The sequence below is a fragment of the Myxine glutinosa genome, chromosome 1 (assembly GCF_964187855.1).
Source record: "Myxine glutinosa chromosome 1, kmMyxGlut1.1, whole genome shotgun sequence".
Classification (NCBI taxonomy): domain Eukaryota; kingdom Metazoa; phylum Chordata; class Myxini; order Myxiniformes; family Myxinidae; genus Myxine; species Myxine glutinosa.
The window spans coordinates 26,682,593-26,706,020 of NC_136261.1; the positions used below are offsets into that span (position 1 = coordinate 26,682,593).

The following is a 23,428-nucleotide window of genomic DNA, read 5'->3' on the forward strand; positions in this document are numbered from 1 at the left end:
AAGGTCATGTTGACCTACTTGTGGCCTGATCTGACCTTTGACATATTTTGGCTAATGGGTAACTCTTGAGTATTTGTCCACCTGTCTTATATAACTAAATTACTTTTCGGATTTGCATCGAGCAATATGTTTGCAATGTTCAACAACCTTAGTACTGTGGCCACTCACCACTCCTGTTTGCATTGACCAACATTTTGTAATGCTGTATTTGTTTTTAGTTCCAATAACTCACATGGGTCAAAGGTCATATGTAGTTTTACATGGGTAAAATGTCAAAATCCATCAACATTTTTGAGATATTTCCTGATAAGTGCAATAAGTGGAGGTTTTTCTCTTGCCTTGCCAATTTCACATCTTCGCCCCACCCCGAAAGTAGTCTTGATTATGTACAATGAACAAACCTGGTACAAAAGACACTGCTACCAACTACTCCATTGTTATCTGTCATTGGATGATTGCTATATTAAAAACTAGAATCTGAAAATTCAAAGCCCGTCTGTCTGCTTTGTATTCAGTCTTCTTCATATTCCGTATGCTAAACATGACAAAAATAACTGAAAACAAAACACAAACTAGAACAACACTCTTCGATGTCACGACGTTGACCGATATGCCTCCGCCCACATTATTACATCATTATAATACTTGTATCTAGTTTCATTTAAATCCATTCAGCTGTTCTCAAGTTATCACATTTTTACCTGACATGACCTCTGACCTTTGACTTATTGACCCCAAAATTTAATAAGTTCATGTTTACATCATTATACATACCTGTACCAAGTTTTAATTTAAATCACTTCAGCTGTTCACAAGTTCTCACATTTTTACCTGACATGACCTCTGACCTTTGGCCTTTGTCCTTGGGACCCCTAAAATATAATCAGTTAATCTTTACATCATTATACATACCTGTACCTCGTTTGAATTAGCTCACTTCAGCCGTTCTCAACTTATAGCAGGCTTTGACCTTTGAGTGTGACCCCAAAATCTAATCAGTTCATTATGTCTACTCAGGAATGTAGACATCATTCTACATAATTGTACCAAATTTGGTCAGAATCCCATCACTGGTTCACAAGTTATCGCGGTAAAAGTATTTTTTACCTAACATGACCTCTGACCTTTGCCCTTTGACCTCGTCCCCAAAATCTAATCAGTTCATCTTTACCTTATTATACATACCTGTGCCAAGTTTGACTAAGATCCCTTTAGCCGTTCTCAAATTATCTCGGTAACGAAAACCGATGACGGACGGACGGACAACCTGAAAACATAATGCATCCGCCGACGAAAAATTAAGGGTTTTGATTTGTCTGATCAGGACGTAACAGGACAAAAGGAACATTAGAATGAAGGTGGAAACAAACACCAACAACGAAGTTGAATTGATGTAAAAAAAAAAAAAAAAATTCCACACAACACTTGGCCCAAAAATGTTACCCCGGCCAGACCCTTAATGATAACCAGGTGAACATTGGTCTGGAATTTCCTTTTTATTTCACAGGGATCAAGGGGATGAGGGAGGTCGGCCATATTTCATCCGGTTGTGAATGTCTGCGATTCAAGAATGCGGAGCTGCACTGGTGGACAGATTATGGAAGATTCCAGAGCCTGGATGGACTCTCACTCACGGAGCCGGGATGGACGCACTCACTCACGGAGCCTGGATGGACGCACTCACTCACAGAGCCTGGATGGACGCACTCACTCATGGAGCCTGGATGGACGCACTCACTCACAGAGCCTGGATGGACGCACTCACTCACGGAGCCTGGATGGACTCACTCACTCACGGAGCCTGGATGGACTCACTCGCGGCACCTGGATGGACTCACTCGTGGAGCCTGGATTGACTCTCACTCGTGGAGCCTGGATGGACGCACTCACTCGCGGAGCCTGGATGGATGCACTCACTCGCAGAGCCTGGATGGATGCACTCACTCGGGGAGCCTGGATGGACGCACTCACTCGCGGAGCCTGGATGGACTCACTCACTCGCGGATCCTGGACGGACTCACTCACTCACTCGCAGAGCCTGGATGGACTCACTCACTCGCAGAGCCTGGACAGACTCACTCACTCGCGGAGTCTGGACGGACTCACTCACTCGCGGAGCCTGGACGGACTCACTCACTCGAGGAGCCTGGACGGACGCACTCACTCACGGAGCCTGGATGGACGCACTCACTCACGGAGCCTGGATGGACTCACGGAGCCTGGATAGACTCACTCACGGAGCCTGGGTGGATGCACTCACGGAGCCTGGATGGACGCACTCACGGAGCCTGGATGGATGCACACAGAGCCTGGATGGACGCACTCACTCACATAGCCTGGATGGACGCACTCACTCACGGAGCCTGGATGGACGCACTCACTCATGGAGCCTGGATGAACACACTCACTCACGGAGCCTGGAAGGACGCACTTGCTCACGGAGCCTGGATGGACTCACTCACGGAGCCTGGATGGACTCTCACGGAGCCTGGGTGGACGCACTCACGGAGCATGGATGGATGCACAGAGAGCCTGGATGGACGCACTCACTCACGGAGCCTGGATGGACGCACTCACTCACAGAGCCTGGATGGACTCTCACTCACGGAGCCTGGATGGACTCACTCACGGAGCCTGGATGGACTCACGGAGCCTGGATGGACTCACGGAGCCTGGATAGACTCACTCACGGAGCCTGGGTGGACGCTCTCACGGAGCCTGGATAGACGCACACAGAGCCTGGATGGACGCACTCACTCACGTAGCCTGGATGGACGCACTCACTCATGGAGCCTGGATGGACGCACTCACTCATGGAGCCTGGATGAACACACTCACTCACGGAGCCTGGAAGGACGCACTCGCTCACGGAGCCTGGATGGACTCACTCACGGAGCCTGCATGGACTCTCACGGAGCCTGTGTGGACGCACTCACGGAGCCTGGATGGACGCACAGAGAGCCTGGATGGACGCACTCACTCACGTAGCCTGGATGGATGCTCTCACTCACGGAGCCTGGATGGACGCACTCACTCATGGAGCCTGGATGAACACTCACTCACGGAGCCTGGATGGACGCACTCGCTCACGAAGCATGGATGGACGCACTCACTCACGGAGCCTGGATGGACGCACTGACTGTTATGGGGTCCTCCCCTTACCTCTGGTCTCGGTAGACCTCCGAACCCCGAGAGGGTCCCCGGCAGAAAGATGTGTTATCCTTGGTTGAAATCAAGCAAATAATGAAACCCTCAATGGAACCAGCAAATGAAACAGTCAAATCAATAATGCAACCACACCAGGTTATGAACAAACAATAATATATTAGAAATCACACAAAAAGAGCCATACAACAATGGGGGCAATCACCCCAACTATCAAATCTTGCGATGATAACCTTATCAAGCCCCTTAACCCCAAACTCACGGCACCTCCCCAATGTCTCTGCACCCCTCCAAGGCGAAGTCCCAATGTCTCTGTGCGCTCCCGCGATCGGGGAGTCAAGGCCCGATCAGTCAATTGAGGCGTAGGCGATCGAGGCGACCCCGAGGTCACGTTCTTCAGCACCCAGCAATACAGCGGTGGAAAGGAACCTCACAGACGCGCTCCGACGTACACGTTAGCGGTTCAATCTGCGAGCCTCCGTATAATTCTCAAGTGCCCTTTCTTGCACAGCTGTCCCCGGCAAACCACCGGGGAATAATGCCCAGCCGACACGACCAAACCAGTTCACTGCAGGTTGCTCGCGTGGCGAAGATGGCGGACGGCTTTCTATCGAACCCGGGCTTTGAGGCCAGGATCCTCCGGAACCTCAATGAGGATACCCGACGACACAGGCTCCACGCACTCCGGCGATATCTCTTATTGCCCGAACTTCCCTTCAAGGACGCAAAGTTCACTTGCACTGTACGTCGACCACTCGGGCGGGAGCTTCAACAACCACGTCTCTTCACGATTTCCTACCGCCTCTTCTTCCTCGCTCCACCTCTTCCGGTCACGATCCAGATTTCCGGCCACATTTTACCAGGAGCGCTTTTAAATCTTTTAACTATAATAACCCTTTCCCTTCAACCACAGTCACCAGAATACTTTGAACCAACAACAATAATCATAACAACAATCATTAGGGCCGAATCTGTAACTGACTCACGGCAAGGTTGGCAAGAGCTTTGCGTGTTCATTCGGGAACGTGTGAGGGTAATGTCACTCAATAAATTGCCATATCCTCCTCCTCCTCCAATTTATTTGTGGGCATCATGAGGCCATGTATATCAAACCAACAGTTTCAAATGGAGCACCTGCCGCCATTAGAGCATTTAAATTGCTTCAGATGTGGCAATAAATGTGAATTGGTGCTCCTAGTTTGCTGGCTCAATGACAGAAGACTTCAGTACCTGGTCCCATCCTGATAGCTCTCAGCCTCCACCTGCACTTCGTACCTGGCCCCATCCTGATAGCCGGCAGCCTCCACCCGCACTTTGTACCTGGCCCCATCCTGATAGCCGGCAGCCTCCACCTGCACTTCGTACCTGGCCCATCCTGATAGCCAGCAGCCTCCACCTGCACTTCGAACCTGGCCCCATCCTGATAGCTGGCAGCCTCCACCTGCACTTCGTACCTGGCCCCATCCTGATAGCCGGCAGCCTCCACCTGCACTTCGTACCTGGGCCCATCCTGATAGCTGGCAGCCTCCACCTGCACTTTGTACCTGGCCCCATCCTGATAGCTGGCAGCCTCCACCTGCACTTCGTACCTGGCCCCATCCTGATAGCTGGCAGCCTCCACCTGCACTTCGTACCTGACCCCATCCTGATAGCCGGCAGCCTCCACCTGCACTTTGTACCTGGCCCCATCCTGATAGCTGGCAGCCTCCACCTGCACTTCCTACCTGGCAGCCTCCACCTGCACTTCGTACCTGACCCCATCCTGATAGCCGGCAGCCTCCACCTGCACTTTGTACCTGGCCCCATCCTGATAGCTGGCAGCCTCCACCTGCACTTCCTACCTGGCAGCCTCCACCTGCACTTCGTACCTGGCCCCATCCTGATAGCCGGCATCCTCCACCTGCACTTCGTAGCTGGCCCCATCCTGATAGCCGGCAGTCTTCACCTGCACTTCGTACCTGGCCCCATCCTGATAGCTGGCACGGTTACTTCTTTACCAACCTCATTTATTATATTCCAACCTTGTGGAGTCGGCCAGGTGACCTCTTTCACGAACCGGCTGGCTAAAACTGGCTTTGAACTGGAGGTGAGTTCGGCATCGATTTAGAATCCTAATGCAAGTAGACGGGACAGCCGGCTTGTGGATCGATCCGTACTCTGCGATGCAACACCTTTCTCGCCAAACGCCAATCGGACCGTTTATCGTCCGGTCGGGAATCGAACCCAAGCTCACATCAGTTCATCAATGGTGAATCTACCTGTCGGAAAGCGGATAGACCTGCCCTCCGCAGTTTATCAACCTGCGTCTACACCTGCACGGTATTTCACAAGTGGACGCGCCCTACCTTTTCTTGCCTCGTCTCGCTTTGTCAACCTCCACCTGTATTTCATACCTGGCCGTGCCCCGACGGTTGTTTGGAAATGATGGGCGCGGTGCGCGTTCACCTGAATCAGCAGGTGCCTCGAGGATCGGTGACTCAGGTGTCCGCCAGGTTCGCAGTCATTTTGCACGGACACGTCCTCAATACAACACCCATCCCAAGGGTCGTTTACTCATTCATTCATTCATCAATTAATCACTCGATCAATCACTCGATCTCCGCCCTCACTGCTCTTCACCAGACTGCCAGCCGCTCCACACTTTGCTCAGGTCGTGCCCTGGACATTTTGTGTGAGCGCGACAAGGTTACTGAGGTCCAGGACGCGGCACCATTGGCTGACACGAACACCAGGTACCGAACTATGTCAACATTCTGCAATGGAGGCGACTTTGCGGAAACGCAACACCGATCGCTTAAAATTAAACCAACAGGTGCTCTCCAAGACTTCCAACGAAAGGCGGGAATTTCTCTGAAAGATTTATTGTTTGTTGCCACGCCTCCTGTCACCCCCCCACCCAGAGAGTGAAGGTTTGATTGTTTGTAGCCACGCCCCCTGTCCCGCCCCCACCCAGAGTGAAGGTTTGGTTGTTTGTAGCCACGCCCCCCTGTCCCGCCCCCACCCAGAGAGTGAAGGTTTGATTTTTTGTAGCCACGCCTCCTGTCCCACCCCCACCCAGAGTGAAGGTTTGATTATTTGTAGCCACGCCCCCCTATCCCACCCCCACCCAGAGTGTGAAAGTTTGATTGTTTGTAGCCACGCCCCCTGTCCCACCCCCACCCAGAGTGAAGGTTTGATTGTAGCCACGTCCCCCTGTCCCACCCCCACCCAGTGAAGGTTTGATTGTAGCCACGCCCCCTGTCCCACCCCCACCCAGAGAGTGAATGTTTGATTGTTTGTAGCCACGCCCCCCTGTCCCACCCCCACCCAGAGAGTGAAGGTTTGATTGTTTGTAGCCACGCCCCCTGTCCCGCCCCCACCCAGAGTGAAGGTTTGATTGTTTGTAGCCACGCCCCCCCTGTCCCACCCCCACCCAGTGAAGGTTTGATTGTTTGTAGACACGCCCCCTGTCCCACCCCCACCCAGAGTGAAGGTTTGATTGTAGCCACGCCCCCTGTCCCGCCCCCACCCAGAGAGTGACGGATTGATTGTTTGTAGCCACGCCCCCTTGCCTTCCCTCACTCGAAAGAAAACCACGTTTGCTGATTTAAGGGGGAGAGGGTTGTGGAACTGGATTCGGGATTCCAGAAACAAAATAACCGGGAAAGAGGTCGAGAGCACGAGGCGGCGAGCCAGGGAAGGAATTCCAAGCCTTTCCTGGTTTCCTTCCTGTGCATGGTCCGGGCAGGAAGCCAATCCTTGAGCTCTCCCCCCCCCCCGCGTCCACTTTTCGGGCCGGACCTGCGTGATGGAAGCGAATTTGTTATCGTCTCGAATATGTCTGAGTCACTCGGGCTATCTGCTGTGCCAGCAGGTCCGCGGGGACATGTTTTAAAGGGGTCGCATATGCTCTCCGTGACAGGTGACGCTTCCTTCAGCCTCCGTGGGGTCCGTCATCCTTCATTTGTATCGGCGACATCCTACGTCCGCCCACTTAGCTCGTGATTCGCTGCTGTGACGATCGGACTGTTTAACTTGCTCTGTGACGAACAGCAGAACCACGACGACGATCGGCTTATGCTGAACCCGTTTCCCAGGAGCTTTGGCTCCCGGTTTAACGCCATGTTGGAACATTTGGTGCTCGATTGGTAGGGGGTCCTGGCTTTGACGTCGAGATTCCTCCCTCGATCTACTGAATCACAAACACCTCTTCCCAAATTCCAACTTTCTTGCACCTCCCCCCTACCACACATCCACACAACGTCCCCATCACCCATCCATCCCCATCCACCTCCTCTCTCCATATAAATTATAATATAACTCCAACCTCCCATCCACATTTTAGTGTCGTCCCAATAATTGCTTCTCACCTCTACACTTTCCCGCCTGGCACCTCCTTCCATTCCACCTCGTCCCATGCCTCTCCCCTATGCCCTTCCCCGCCCTCATCCACTCCCGGCCTTTGGCAGCTTACGTTGCATTCCTAAAGGCACGTGGTGTTCACTTTGCCTGCCGCGTGCAGTTCGGGTTCGGGATCTCGATCACGGCCCGGTTCGGGATCGCTATGACGACTCGATTCAAAATCGCGATCACGACCCGGTTTGGGATCGCAGTCACGGCTCGGTTCGAGATGGTGGTTATAGCCCGGTTCGGGATCGCGGTCACAGCCGGGTTCGGGGTCACGGCCTGGTTCGGTGTCACGGCCCGGTTTGGGGTCACAGCCCGGTTCGAGATCGCGGTCACAGCCCGGTTCGAGATCACGGTCACGGCCCGGTTCGAGATCTCGGTCACAGCCCAGTTCGGTGTCACGGCCTGGTTCGAGATCTCGGTCACGGCCCGGTTCGGGATCTCGGTCAGGGCCGGGTTCGGGGTCACGGTCACAGCCCGGTTCGGTGTCACGGCCCGGTTCTGGGTCACGGCCCGGTTCGTAATCGCGGTCACAGCCCCCCTCAGTTTTGTATAAATTAAAAGTAAATATAAAGGAGGAAACTATAATCAATCACCAAGGAATACCTTCCACAAATCTTATTTAAATAAAGGAAAGTCGTTAAAAAATACAAGTTCGAAAAGTAAATAAATCTTTATTTGTGTCCGAGGTTCGAACCGACGAGCTTCATGAAGACCGGAACTGAAGGTTCAAAGCGTTCGTTCTTCGAACTATAAACACAATGTTATGGGTGCGGCTTTTATTTAATTTACCCGAGATGTCGTACTGTACGTACTGTACACGGTTAGTAATAACATACTGTATATGAATGTATTATTTATTTATACACCTCAAATCCTCAACACAAGCCGTGTATGTCCACGAGGGACAGAGGAGGCACCTCATCCGGCACATGGCGGCCACGAGGAATGTTTCCCATCCTTGGGATCCGTCCCGGCTCCGTGCAGGAATCCCCCCTACCCGGTATAAACGACCCGCAAGGCGGTTCATGGTCCTTTGTTTCGTGCGTGTTGACAACATCCGTTACCACAGGAGTCCCCGCCGATGCCTTTTCCAAAGCAAAGCAACGGCTCCTTCTCCCGCGGTTGCGAAGACGCGTTCTTATCCAATATCCATTGACGTCAGTCATTCCCGACGTGCTCATTGGTTTAGGTATTGCGTCGGCGAAACGCCTATTGGACGAGAGCTCTTGACGCATGAGCAGTGTCCTATTCCTATTGGTCAAGAGGTGATGACGCACGACGCTTGCCTTGCAGCTATTGGCTGGGAGGTTAGAAACAAAAATGACGTCGTGCCGTTGGACCGCGCTCTTGTATATATAATGCGACCGGAGGCGCTCGGGCTCGTCTCCGGAAGCTCGCTAAGTCTTTGTCCGAGTTCGGTCGCGGGTTAGCGAGTCGGAAGTCGAGTGAAACACGAGTCATGGGTTGGGAGCGGAGTTCGGGTGAAGCGAATCGCGACTCGCCGGGAATGCCGCTGTTCGTGCGGAGCAGCACGGGTTCCGTGCTGGAGATCGCGGTGCCCGTGGGGGAGACGGTGCAGGGGCTCAAGGGTCGCATAGCTCGAGCTCTCCGGCTTCCTCGGCGCCGCCTCGCCCTCCTGTATCGCAACAGGTGCGCCTTGCGATGCCCGAGTGGGTGTTGCGTGTTTGAATCCCTCCCGTCCGTTCGATCGAGATCGCTTTGCTTTTGCTACAACATGACGTCATATGGGGGTTTCGATGCGAGTCGAATTGCGATTTGAATCTTAATTATTTAAATAATTTTGACGTTCGCACCTGATGTTCACCTGCTGTGGTTGCACGTGCGAAGAAGGTGGTGATTCTTGTGCCCGGTTAGTCGGGATTTATATTTTTAATAATCTTCGCGAATACCTTAAAACGTTGTCACGTGATTGGTGCATTGTCTTACGAGTCATCCGAGGCCAGTTACTCATCTAGTTTATAGCTACCTGGTAGTTGTGCACATGTTTGGGTATACCCGGTAGCATATTTATAATTGGTAAACTAAGTTGTAACACAAATTTTCACCAAAGTTGTTGAACTTGTTTATATTTTAAAGAATAATTAATTAATTATTGATGAGTAATGTTGTTGCGTCATTGTCACATTACGTCACAAGTCATCATCGCTTCTTCTGTAGTAATTGTTCAAACAAGTCTGATTTTGTGGGAAAGGAAAGTTCATGGAAGGTGAAGCCACCACGTGACCACTCGTGATTCGTTTGTGAGACACTGCTGTCGACTACACCGACTATTGGTGTGCGTGCGTACACCACCAGGAATTTTGTGGTCAAAATGGTCAAACCGTGGTTGACGTATTATTTTTCAGACTTTTGTGCGGTCTTTTTCCACCTCCTTTCTTTTTCTCAATTCCCATCCATCTTTGAGTGAGATCAGGTGTACGTTGATGTCCCAATTAATCTGGTGGTGTCGCACCTGTAAAGCGGTCGCCCACGCGCGTGGCTTTGCCCGTGAAGCCTTGAAACGCCGAGTTGGGTTTACCTGGGTAGCTGCGAACCTCGCCCCATGGTGCTTGGGCGTGGCGACCTTGCAGACTTTCAGGAAATATCTGAGGCTGTGGTGAAGAGGATGTAATTGAGCAGTTTTGAATGGGAAGGTGTGGGCGATTGTGCGCTTTTTGTGGTTATGTAGGTGTGGAGGTCGAAGCGTCCACCCGGGTGACCCATTGACTTTGACATTGACACCATTGACCCATTGATGGCCCATTGACTCGATTTTGTGAGTCTGTGTCACCTTTGGATGCTAATGGCGTCACGTTTCGGTGGTGATGCTGGCAGGTAGAGATTTGCCAAATGTTGACTTGCTCTGTGCTGACGTATGTTTTTGGTGCATCTGTTGCAGTCCCATGACGTCGGGTCGCATCAGCGATTATGGCGTCACCCGCTGCAGTGAGGTCACCCTCGTCCTCAACGTGGAGTCTGGACTACGGGTGAGCATGGTCATCATCACTTACCTTTTGAAACTTTGATCAAGAATGGACTTGCAATGCTTTGTGGGGAAAATGCTTTCCCATAATGCTTCATGGGACCTCTGACCTCTGCTCCCCCACCCCCCTCTTTACCTTTCAGTTGCAAAGCTCCCCGACCGCGGAGCATTCCGTGGCCCAAGCTTTGGAGAATCTTACTGACACTCAGGTGAGCCTCGTATGAAGTTCCTGATTCAGCATGATGATGACACCGAGTTCTTTCTTTTTATTTTCTCAACTTGTAGTTTATTTATTTTCTTTTCTAACTGGAGCTGCCATCTGGGATGAAGTTTAATCATTGTGTTTTGTCGAATGATGGAAATGCTCCAAAATAGGTTTTGTAAATCCCACCTTGCTCATACCTGCAGGTGCAATCACCTTAGAGGGGTTTTTGAAGGTGCTGCTTGGTTTATTATTTATTTTTTGAAATTTAGCATGGCAGGTGTTTTATCCCATTAATATTGTGATGAAGGCAATGTCTCGTAGACTGCAAATTAATAGTTTTCTCCCACGTGACTTGTCTTCCATGAGCCGCTTGCTCGTCCAACCTGGAGGTCTGGTCTATTGTTTCGTTGCCCATCAACAGAGCCTCTGCTCTTCTGCCATATGTTCGGGTGCTTGTGGGCGTCTCACTGTATGAGTCGTGCTGCAGTGACCGACTCTACCTGATCTGTTTCAGCATGGATTCTGTGGATTGCCTTTAAGCGTTGTAAATGAAACTATTTCACTTCTATCGCAGCATTTTTAATCGCGACATCTTCAATACCATGACTTGAGTAAGAACCATCTCATCTTTCTCTCTCTGTTTCACTCCTTCCCCCTCCCCCATCCTCTCACTCTTACTCCCCCACGCATCCTCTCACTCTTACCCCCCCCCCCCCACCAATCCTCTCACTCTTACCCCCCCCCCCACCCATCCTCTCACTCTTACCCCCCCCCCCACCCATCCTCACTCTTACCCCCCCCCCCACCCATCCTCTCACTCTTACCCCCCCCCCCCATCCATCCTCTCACTCTTACCCCCCCCCCACCCATCCTCTCACTCTTACTCCCCCCCCCCCCCACCCATCCTCTCGCTCTTACTCCCCCATGCATCCTCTCACTCTTACCCCCCCCCCCCCACCCATCCTCTCACTCTTACTCCCCCACCCATCCTCTCACTCTTACTCCCCCACCCATCCTCTCACTCTTACTCCCCCACCCATCCTCTCACTCTTACTCCCCCACCCATCCTCTCACTCTTACTCCCCCACCCATCCTCTCACTCTTACTCCCCCACCCATCCTCTCACTCTTACTCCCCCACCCATCCTCTCACTCTTACTCCCCCACCCATCCTCTCACTCTTACTCCCCCACGCATCCTCTCACTCTTACCCCCCCCCCCCACCAATCCTCTCACTCTTACCCCCCCCCCCCACCCATCCTCTCACTCTTACCCCCCCCCACCCATCCTCTCACTCTTACCCCCCCCCCACCCATCCTCTCACTCTTACCCCCCCCCCCCCCACCCATCCTCTCACTCTTACCCCCCCCCCACCCATCCTCTCACTCTTACCCCCCCCCCCCCCACCCATCCTCTCACTCTTACCCCCCCCCCCCACCCATCCTCTCACTCTTATCCCCCCCACCCATCCTCTCCAACTCCCCCATGCATCCTCACTCTTACCCCCCCCCCCCCCACCCATCCTCTCACTCTTACTCCCCCACCCATCCTCTCACTCTTACTCCCCCACCCATCCTCTCACTCTTACTCCCCCACCCATCCTCTCACTCTTACTCCCCCACCCATCCTCTCACTCTTACTCCCCCACCCATCCTCTCACTCTTACTCCCCCACCGATCAGCTCGCTCTCTTCCCCCACCGATCGGCTCGCTCTCCCCCACCGGTCGGCTTGCTCTTCCCCCACCGGTCGGCTCGCTCTCTTCCCCCACCGATCGGCTCGATCTCTTCCCCCACCGATCGGCTCGCTCTCCCCCACCGGTCGGCTTGCTCTCTTCCCCCACCGGTCGGCTCGCTCTCTTCCCCCACCGATCGGCTCGATCTCTTCCCCCACCGCTCGGCTCGATCTCTTCCCCCACCGCTCGGCTCGATCTCTTCCCCCACCGCTCGGCTCGATCTCTTCCCCCACCGCTCGGCTCGATCTCTTCCCCCACCGCTCGGCTCGATCTCTTCCCCCACCGCTCGGCTCGATCTCTTCCCCCACCGATCGGCTCGATCTCTTCCCCCACCGATCGGCTCGATCTCTTCCCCCACCGATCGGCTCGATCTCTTCCCCTACCGCTCGGCTCGATCTCTTCCCCCACCGGTCGGCTCGATCTCTTCCCCCACCGGTCGGCTCGATCTCTTCCCCCACCGGTCGGCTCGATCTCTTCCCCCACCGCTCGGCTCGATCTCTTCCCCCACCGCTCGGCTCGATCTCTTCCCCCACCGCTCGGCTCGATCTCTTCCCCCACCGCTCGGCTCAATCTCTTCCACTTGTAGCATCGGCCGATCGGCATCGGCTCGATCTCTTTCCCGCCGATCGGCATCGGCTCGATCTCTTCCCCGCCGATCGGCATCGGCTCGATCTCTCCCCCGCCGATCGGGATCGGCTCGATCTCTCCCCCACTGGTTCGCTCGATCTCTTCCCCGCCGATCGGCATCGGCTCGATCTCTTCCCCGCCGATCGGCATCGGCTCGATCTCTTCCCCGCCGATCGGCATCGGCTCGATCTCTCCCCCGCCGATCGGGATCGGCTCGATCTCTCCCCCGCCGATCGGCATCGGCTCGATGTCTCCCCCGCCGATCGGCATCGGCTCGATGTCTCCCCCGCCGATCGGCATCGGCTCGATCTCTTCCCCGCCGATCGGCATCGGCTCGATATCTCCCCCGCCGATCGGGATCGGCTCGATCTCTCCCCCGCCGATCGGGATCGGCTCGATGTCTCCCCCGCCGATCGGCATCGGCTCGATGTCTCCCCCGCCGATCGGCATCGGCTCGATGTCTCCCCCGCCGATCGGCATCGGCTCGATGTCTCCCCCGCCGATCGGCATCGGCTCGATGTCTCCCCCGCCGATCGGCATCGGCTCGATGTCTCCCCCGCCGATCGGAATCGGCTCGATGTCTCCCCCGCCGATCGGGATCGGCTCGATCTCTCCCCCGCCGATCGGGATCGGCTCGTTCTCTCCCCCGCCGATCGGGATCGGCTCGATCTCTCCCCCGCCGATCGGGATCGGCTCGATCTCTCCCCCGCCGATCGGGATCGGCTCGATCTCTCCCCCGCCGATCGGGATCGGCTCGATCTCTCCCCCGCCGATCGGGATCGGCTCGATCTCTCCCCCGCCGATCGGGATCGGCTCGATCTCTCCCCCGCCGATCGGGATCGGCTCGATCTCTCCCCCGCCGATCGGGATCGGCTCGATCTCTCCCCCGCCGATCGGGATCGGCTCGATCTCTCCCCCGCCGATCGGGATCGGCTCGATCTCTCCCCCGCCGATCGGGATCGGCTCGATCTCTCCCCCGCCGATCGGGATCGGCTCGATCTCTCCCCCGCCGATCGGGATCGGCTCGATCTCTCCCCCGCCGATCGGGATCGGCTCGATCTCTCCCCCGCCGATCGGGATCGGCTCGATCTCTCCCCCCGCTCTCTTCCTGCTGAACGGATCGATGCAAAACTTTAAACACATGATTTAGTTTGGCAGCCATATTAGATTGGGGGGAAAAAAATAAAAAGACATAAAAAATAAACCTTCTTTGAAACAACTGAACCGATCGATATCAAACTTTCATATAGGATTGAGTACCCATGAGGAAAATGATGCCATCATTCACATCGTTTGCCAATCATATTCCCTCGACGCCTATCCTCACTGCTCAGAGTTTGGTATTTTGTTTTTGAGGCTTCACGTTTGCCTGGCTGTTTAGAAGAGCAACACTTGTGCACATTTTCATAGCCAGACGTTCCTGTCTCTCGGTAAATGGTGCATTTTGTATACATCGTCAGCGACTCTGTGACGATTTCAGCAAAATATTTTCCCCTTTTGGACTGTCCTTGCCGTTTGCATCCGTGCTGCACATGCCCAGCTCTCAAAATATTGCACACGCATGTGTAAACGTGGTCAGGCCGGTCATGGTGCCTCATTTGGAGCGCCGCATGCCTGAGGTTGCCCTTGAGTGCTGGCTGTGATGTTCACTTCTGTCTTGGAAGTGGTTCATGGCGAGCGGCCAGCACAATTGCATAATAACTTCCTGTTGTCAGGGCTATGAGGTCGTACCCTGCAGGACCCCTTCCCCGCTGGGCCCGCTTTTTGTTGTGCCTTCCAGCTGCGGTTCCTCGCTCGTTTACCACATGCTTTCTATCCTTGCCAAGAAAATGTGAGTTGTTTGTTTAGAATGTGTAATTGTGGTTGATAATGCAAATTAATAGAACGGGCAGTCTGGTGTTGGATGGAAGCCCGTTGCCATGTTTGGTCATTCTCCCGTGGGATAAGGCAATGCGATTTACAAGCTGCTGTCCTGATGCGGTGAATATTTTTGGGATGAGGGTTTGGAAATAACACGCCATACTTCAAGTGATACGTCGGATATTTATAAGGCAAGAGGGTGTCATGCAAGTAATTGGTGGGGAAAGGGTGGTGCAACGCTTGCCTTTTACGAGAATCAGTGGGTGTTTGCGCCGTGGTTGTGGAGGAAGGGCAGCAGCAGATGGCGAGGAAACCCTTGGTTTTCCGCAGCTTTATCGACTCGCTTCAGGCCAGCTGGTGGCGTGACTTGGCATGAAGAATTGGCCTGTAAGGAAATGGTGCGGAGGGTGGTAGTACGGGTCGTGGCAAGATCTTTTTGTATTTGGAATGCAAAAGGATGAGCTTTGGCCTGGTGTTAAGTGATCTGAGGCAAAGTTGCTTCTGCGTATAATCGCATGTTGGACAAGGACTAAGATGCCTGCGTATGTCGATGCGTTCGGAGGCGACAGACGAGACAAATCGCCTCGATGCGGGATTTGAACCTGAACCGAACTCTTCAGATGGTCATACCAAACGGATCTTGTTGCGAGCGTCGATACCATTGTGTGTGTGGCGATAAAGATGGCGCCTTGCCTTTCCTCGTGCATGTGCGGTGTAGCAGTCGCTAAAACTGTTCATTCGGTGCTGATGCATTCCCCCTTCCCCAAACTCAAACTTTCGAACTAGAACTGCACTCGGTAGAGCGCAAACCTCCGCCAGGCTGAACAGTTTGTTTTGTATCTCACCGATAGGCCGGATCTGGATTCGGACCTGAACCAAAATATAATCGCTTCTTCTTGTCACCGAACCAACTCCACCAAGTTTAGTCATAACCCGTCCCTAACTTTTTAAAGATCATGTTGTATATCGCTTTTAGTCCGATCTCTCGATGGTGAAGAACCACTTAAAATGGGACGGAGAGGAGTGTCGACCCCCGCCTTGTGTGTACCAGCCATAGAAAGGCAATATGATGGCAAACGTGCCACCATCGCCCGAGGACATCGCCACCATCGTGCCACCATCGCCCGGCCCGAATCGACATCACCACTTAAAAATTAAATAAATTATTGTATACGAATCCATATTCAGATCTTCACCAAAATCGAATCTATTCGTCCTTGTCACACACCCAACCTGTCCAAGTTTTTGTCCAAATCCGTCCATAACTCTGAGATATCCTGCTATATATCGTTTTTGGCCCTATCTCCCAATGGTGAAGCATCATTAAAAATATATATATATATATATATGATGTTCACTTATCTGGGTCTTCATCAAAATTCTGTCAATTCGTACTTGTTACATACCCAACCTGTCCACCAAGTTTAGTCGATCTGTCCATAACAGATATTGGGGTGAAAACCTAACCTCCGTCCATCTCTTGGTGGTGGAGGTGATCATTGTCGTTGTCTAAGTTTGTGCTTCCGACCATCTTTATTCGTTTGTTCAGGTTGGTGACTTTCTCTCTGGCCGTTGCCCTCTGACTTTGGCACTGCGTGTTGGTGACCGCATGATGTTCGTGCAGCTGCAGCTGTGGACGTCGCAGCCACGTGGCCGCCCGGAAGCTGCTCGGCCTGGCTCTGGTCCTGCTCCTCCAGTGAGATTTATTGTTGTTTTGGTTTGGTATATATAAAGTCGTGGCCAAAAATATTGGCACCCTTGCACTTTTTTCTAATAACTCACAATTTTGTCTAAAAATAAGTTGAAATTGACAAAAGTATTTTGTCTCCACAATTCTTTATTTCACTGTTAATATTACAGAACCTTTGTTTTTGATTCAGAACTTAATATATCCTTTTAAATCAGAAAATAAAAAGTAATGACAATTATTGACACCCTAGACTTAATATTTGGTAATATACCCTCGACTTAATAATTCTCTGCTTTTCTTTCTTTTCTTTCTTTTCTTCATGCACATTGCGGTAAACACGGTGACGCAAAACAGCAGAATATAATGACTCATTTTCTCTCTTCAAACTGGTTGAATGGGTGATTTTTATTTGCAGGCACCTGTTTCTCACCACAGGTGAGTTCAATTCCAAAGTGAAGGAGAATCAGCTGCTTGAAATCTAATTATTTCTAAACTTCTAAAAGGTGCCAATAATATTGATCGGGCCATTTTAGGATTTCTGTGTGGAATAAGCTAAGATTTAGTCATTTTTTCAGGTTTTTTTTGTTTTGTTCACTGCAAACCAAAATAAATACAAATGTGGATACCAAAATATTTTTTTATTTCAACAATTTTCTGGAGGAAATGGTGCATTATTTGAAAAAAGTGCAAGGGTGCCAATATTTTTGGCCAGGAGAGTGTGTGTCTATGTGTGTGTCTTTGTGTGTCTATGTGTGTGTCTGTGTGTGTGTGTGTGTGTGTGTGTGTGTGTGTGTGTGTGTCTCTCTGTGTGTGTGTGTGTGTGTCTCTCTGTGTGTGTGTGTGTGTGTCTCTCTATGTGTGTGTGTGTGTCTCTCTATGTGTGTGTGTGTGTGTGTCTCTCTATGTGTGTGTGTGTGTGTCTCTCTATGTGTGTGTGTGTGTGTCTCTCTATGTGTGTGTGTGTGTGTCTCTATGTGTGTGTGTGTGTGTGTCTCTATGTGTGTGTGTGTGTGTCTCTATGTGTGTGTGTGTGTCTCTATGTGTGTGTGTGTGTCTCTATGTGTGTGTGTGTGTCTCTATGTGTGTGTGTGTGTCTCTATGTGTGTGTGTGTGTCTCTATGTGTGTGTGTGTGTCTCTATGTGTGTGTGTGTGTCTCTATGTGTGTGTGTGTGTCTCTATGTGTGTGTGTGTGTCTCTATGTGTGTGTGTGTGTCTCTATGTGTGTGTGTGTGTCTCTATGTGTGTGTGTGTGTCTCTATGTGTGTGTGTGTGTGTCTCTATGTGTGTGTGTGTGTCTCTATGTGTGTGTGTGTGTCTCTATGTGTGTGTGTGTGTCTCTATGTGTGTGTGTGTGTCTCTATGTGTGTGTGTGTGTGTGTGTCTCTATGTGTGTGTGTGTGTGTGTGTCTCTATGTGTGTGTGTGTGTGTCTCTATGTGTGTGTGTGTGTGTCTCTATGTGTGTGTGTGTGTGTGTCTCTATGTGTGTGTGTGTGTGTGTGTCTCTATGTGTGTGTGTGTGTGTGTCTCTGTGTGTGTGTGTGTCTCTATGTGTGTGTGTGTGTGTGTCTCTATGTGTGTGTGTGTGTGTCTCTATGTGTGTGTGTGTGTGTGTGTGTGTGTGTGTGTGTGTGTGTGTGTCTCTCTATGTGTGTGTGTGTGTCTCTGTGTGTGTGTGTGTGTGTATGTGTGTGTGTGTGTGTGTGTGTGTGTGTGTGTGTGTGTGTGTGTGTGTGTGTGTGTGTGTGTGTGTGTGTGTGTGTGTGTGTGTGTGTGTGTGTGTGTGTGTGTGTGTGTGTGTGTGTGTGTCTCTCTGTGTGTGTATATATATATATATTGGCATGACAAACTTGGCCTTGTTTACCTGTCTTCTGCAAGTAACTTTGCCTTTTTGTTCAGGTAGCTCATCCAACACCACCTCCACCACCTCAAACGCCTCCTCCACCTCCTTCGACTCACCCAAAGAACTATGGGACTGTCATTGATAGCTTCGTGAGCCATTCTCCTGGTGTCTTCTCGGGCACATTTTCAGGTTGACTCTTTGATTCACTTATTTATTTTGCTGGGGATATTCAGCCAATGAAAAGATTGACTCTGTGGACATTTAGCTTTGAGACCTTTAACAAGACCAGCAGCTTACTCAATTTCTTGGCACAGTGTGTATGCTTTAAATGAAACCTCTTTAAACCCCTTCCCCCAGGTAGCCTCCACCCGAGTTGCCAAGATCCGAGTGGTGAGCCACGTAAGGATGTGGCAACTGTGCTGCGTATCTTGAGTGATCTCCTTGGTGCGGCCCATGTGTACCGGCGAGGAAGTGTCTCTACGAGCCAGCACTCGGCGCAATCACCGACAACTTCAGCAGCTGCAGGAATTTCCACTTCCAAATCTGGATCATCGAAGCAAGCCCCCAGTAACACAAGTCAACCCTTCGGTGAGTTAGCTGATGTTTATCCACATTTATCCCCATGTTTTTTGAAGGGGGGGGGGGGGGGGGGGGTGAAAACTTTTTAATCTTTCAGCTTTGCTTCAGGCAGTAAGCGTGGGGATTTGCTATGGCACGCCATCGACCTCTACTTTTTTTTTTTTTTGGGGTTCCTGTCTCCAGGACCAGGAGTTGTATTTCTGGGACGGACATTTGGAGACGTTGAAGTACTTTTTATTAAAATTTAAGGATGTTAGCTTGCAAGGGGAAAGTAAATATGCACTTATACCCAATGTCCCAGTGTTTGCTAACTGCTTTAATGGGAATGATTTTTTTTGATCCAGGATATTTGAAATTTTTAATATATAATTTTTAGTCTGATGTATATCCTGCTCGATTTTAATCCTTCCAGGTCTTCACTTGCCACCACTATCGCCTAGAGCTTCCTCTGGGTCCTCAGATGGCGGTGATAGTCACGAGGTGCAGATGACTCGCTGCAAGGTGCAACACCTCCAGAAACTTATGCACCAGCGACGTTTACAGAGGAAACTTCGACGTGACGCCCGTGCACCTTACTTTCCCTGTGGCTCGTCCGGAATGTCGAGCAAGGGAGCAGCTACTGGGAGTATCGCAAAGGAGGCTGTGCAGGCGGAAAACGTGCGGGGCATCCATGTGGACCATCGTGCTGTAGCCGAGGGCTCTCCTGGAGCGACTGGTATCGTCGAATCCTCATGGACTGAAATGGAACTCGAGTACCTCGTGGCGTGACGTGGTTTTTGAGTTTCGGAACGGACTTCCGATACCACTCGGATCGATTTCTCATCGAAATGGTTCTCCATGATAACTCCCCTACTTTCCGAGACATCTCTTGTGGTCGCTTGACAGTGGAGCATCCATCTGACTGAACCTTTGCACTTTTTACTGGACACTTGTTGACCCCTGTGGTTGAGGCCTCCCCTCTTCCTCTTCTTCTCTACACCTTTCCCCCCCACAACTACAAGAGCAATAATGCATTTTGTTTGTCTTGTTTTGATGTGATCCATGGTTCATTGACTTTGAGCTCGACCGGGATCAGGTGCATAAAGGAAGGCGTCGAACACGCTGGGTTTGGAAGTGTATTTGTGCATGGGCATTAGCAATGTATGGAGGCCTGGTCGATGTCACGAAAAGAAGGATACGGATACCTGCTGTATATTTAAGTGTGATGTCTCTTGCTGTTCAGTGTTTCGTGTTGCCACCTGTAATCATGGACCTGTTCTGCCTGCACTCCGTATGCGTTTAGCTTGCCGTGTTGAACATGTGATGTGTGGTTTGTGAAGGTGTCACTAGACCTTGAATTAGAATCCGTTTTGCTTGTGCAGGCCCAGTGCTTCGATATTGTAGTTGAACAAAAATATTATTGAAACTGGCACTACCTATCTTGAGCACTGTCTGTAAGCAAACCAGCGCACCTGTGCATTCAAACCATGTTGCCCCAATCGCAGCTCTGTTTATCGGAGCCGAAATGTTCCGGATCGCTTGCCTCGGCCTGTGCGAGGCAGCTCCTGCTTTGCCTTGTCTCCCCTATCCTCCGGCCCCACACCTTGGTATTTCCTTTCAAGATTGGAGTTTAAATGCAATTTGAAGATCTATGGTTGATCGGTTCAACTTTGACCCATTGTTTGACAGTTTGGACACAACCAAGATGTGGATAAATTTTAAAACTATAACCAAAACAGGCAAAACTCTTCTTCTTCTTCTTCTTCTTCAAAGCCATTTTGATTTGGCTTATTTGGTGCTTGTCTGGTTTACCTTCATTATGCAACCTGTCAGGTATAAATGGTGTAAGCACAAAGTAGGATTTTTTTTTTCTTCTGTATGAATGTAGCCTCTAATTTTGATTGTGGAAATAAATAACCGTTATACATTTTTGTGTGAAGTTGAAGCCTTGGCCTTGAGATTGACGTTTGGAGTGGCTGGATGTCTGTTCCGACTGATCCTGCAATCGATTTAGTTGGTGATGCTTTTTCATCCGTATGCAGCGCAAGGCTTTGGGGGTGGTGTCATTGGTTGAGGGTGTGGCTGTGCTGGTGCTGATGCAGTGCCCCCTGCTGGTTTGTGCAGGAATTTGTAATTTGATCATGGTGCTGGCAAGGCTTCACCAATAGCCTGCGTATTCTTCGTGGTAGACCATGGGAACTTTCCTGTCCACCAACGAATGATGGCAAATGGGACGCCCGTTTAACGTCAATCCTTGGGAGGGCACACACATTGATGAATCGCACTGACAGTTCAACATCAGGACCGTTTATACCATTTATCCCCACACCCATTTGTTTTCCAAGTCTGCCTTCATCTTGGCCTTCAACTCTGCTGTCGGTGTTTCCCCCTTCTCTCCACTGTTCCTTTTATCGTGTTGTCCTGATGCAAATACCTCTTCCCTCACCCCACACCTCTCCTCTCCAAAAAAAACCTGGTGTTCCCAGGAGGGTTGGAGGACCAAGAGTGAAAATAGCAACATGGGAGTAAAGACAGATAACCGATGTGAAGACAAAATAATTTACAAGGTTAAAGTAGAGTAACTGGGTGTAAAGATGAGGAAGACATGATGGTCCACTTGTCATTCATCCGGTCGTGCCATCGTGGGGATTTGCATCACAGCAGAAGAGGCTGGAAGCTGGTGCTCCAGCATCCTGGATTCTGTGGAATCTAAAGCTCTCAAAATTATTGGAATCTCCCATGTTGAGGCTGAAGCACAAGGTCTATTGCGTCCAGAATCACAGGCAAGTTGGTAGAGTCCGTTTCCTACTGTATTTTCCAATATTGCTTCATTCGACCCTCCGCAGCAACTCCAGGATGCACACTTTCTTCCAGTAATCCCTTCCTGGTTAAACTTCCAAAACTCATGAGTGCACACCTCAAATCATTTATTCCTCACTTCTCCCATCTATATAACTCTTCCAGAGGCTGGTCTGTCCCACTCTACCTTCTCCGGTTTCAGGTAGGCAGTGTACTGCTACTTCGTCATTCCCCAACCTGAACCATGATCTTTATTACTCCCATTAACCTTTCCTAATCCAATCCTCTTACTTGCTGATTGCAGTGTTCCCTCCCCTTAACTCTTTATCTCTCTCCCTTTCCTGTTTATCCTTTTTCCAGCTGTGCCCAATTGTTTCCCCACTAGTCTGTAAGCAAACTTTGACCCATTGTTGTTGTTGCCCCCAAATTTGACTGTGAGCCTCTCTTGTAGAAAAATTAATTAATTATTAAAAACAGCCTCTGCATAGCACTGTGTACCTGGGGCAAAGAGGATGGATAGCCTAGCTGCAACTGGGATGATATAACTTAGAGTATGGTAGATGTTTGTTCGAGCATTTCCAGATGGAATCAACCTCAGGTTATTACCTATAAGAATGTAATATCACAAACACAACAAATACATTTGTGCAAAGTAATTGTTTGTATTATGATTGGTGTAAATCATGACAACACAGCAACTCAGGTACAGTCATTAGACTCAGCTAAAATAAGCCCGTTCCTCAGTATCGACGCTTGGTAAGGCGAGCGCAGCGAGCCGAGCCAAGCTAAAATATATATATATATATATAATGGACTCGACTCGACCTTATAATAGCGTAAGGACTCGACTTTGTTATCCCTTTTATGCCGCACCCAGTGACCCGATGCCCACGGCACTAATGGATTTACGATCTACGAACCGCGCTCTTTCTTTATCACGTACAGCCATACTCGAAAAATCTGAATTAGCCGACGTTGGGGCCCAAAAGCATCCGATTAACTGCCGATACGACGCCATCTTATGACGCCATCGTATTAGCGTCTGCTGGGCGAAGGTGAAGCAAGCCGTCCGCTGATTGGACAGGCGAAGCCTTAGGTGGGGTTATGCAGGTGGGGCAGGTGGGGTTAGGAAGGACAGGTGGGGTTATGCATTCTGCATGGGGACTAATATACACTCTTACACGACATCTGGTCTAAACAGATTCCCTACTTATGGTACATGGGGGTTCTTCTTCTTCATCACAACATACGGAGCATGGTAATCTACACACTTCTACCTGGACTAAGGTATTTCATTGCCGACACCCCACAAACATAACAATACCTAAACCACCACCGTTTCATCCGAATCTGTAACTTAAAAAAAATTCATCACTGGTCATTAATTTAATAATCAAATAATTAATTGATTAATCAATAAAGCTAAAATACCCTTTACAGTCAAATCACTTGGTCATTGTCATGTCCGAATATCAGCTTCGTAGCTCAAAAGGTGCCTGAGATAATGCCCAGAAGAGAAAGGAAATAAATAAGTACTTAATGAATCGATACTAATTAGTTAATTCATCAATTAATTGT

The 23,428-nt window shown here is 50.6% G+C and overlaps 1 protein-coding gene across 3 annotated transcripts; it reads left to right on the forward strand.

Annotated features, from left to right (window-relative positions):
- Window positions 1-8,849: 8,849 nt before the first annotated feature.
- Window positions 8,850-20,978, forward strand: LOC137422028 (midnolin). Of its 3 annotated transcripts, none has more exons than XM_068108714.2 (7): window positions 8,850-9,204; window positions 10,454-10,541; window positions 10,681-10,746; window positions 16,511-16,657; window positions 18,550-18,682; window positions 18,851-19,081; window positions 19,485-20,978. In XM_068108714.2, the coding sequence occupies exons 1-7, from the start codon at window positions 9,014-9,016 to the stop codon at window positions 19,838-19,840; spliced, it is 1,212 nt and encodes a 403-aa protein (XP_067964815.1). In that variant the 5' UTR covers window positions 8,850-9,013; the 3' UTR covers window positions 19,841-20,978. The 3 variants fall into 3 exon arrangements, with proteins under 3 accessions (XP_067964815.1, XP_067964823.1, XP_067964832.1); XM_068108722.2 differs by having other exon boundaries at window positions 8,898-9,424; XM_068108731.2 differs by lacking the exon at window positions 8,850-9,204 and adding an exon at window positions 10,193-10,330.
- The last annotated feature ends 2,450 nt before the right edge of the window (window positions 20,979-23,428 follow it).

Bases quoted from the DNA above. Each gene is read 5' to 3' on its own strand.
- LOC137422028 (XM_068108714.2), top strand. From the start codon at position 9,014: ATGGGTTGGGAGCGGAGTTCGGGTGAAGCGAATCGCGACTCGCCGGGA. The intron at 9,205-10,453 runs GTGCGCCTTGCG...CATCTGTTGCAG, and splicing joins GCCCTCCTGTATCGCAACAG to TCCCATGACGTCGGGTCGCA. The intron at 18,683-18,850 runs GTTGACTCTTTG...CCCTTCCCCCAG, and splicing joins CTTCTCGGGCACATTTTCAG to GTAGCCTCCACCCGAGTTGC.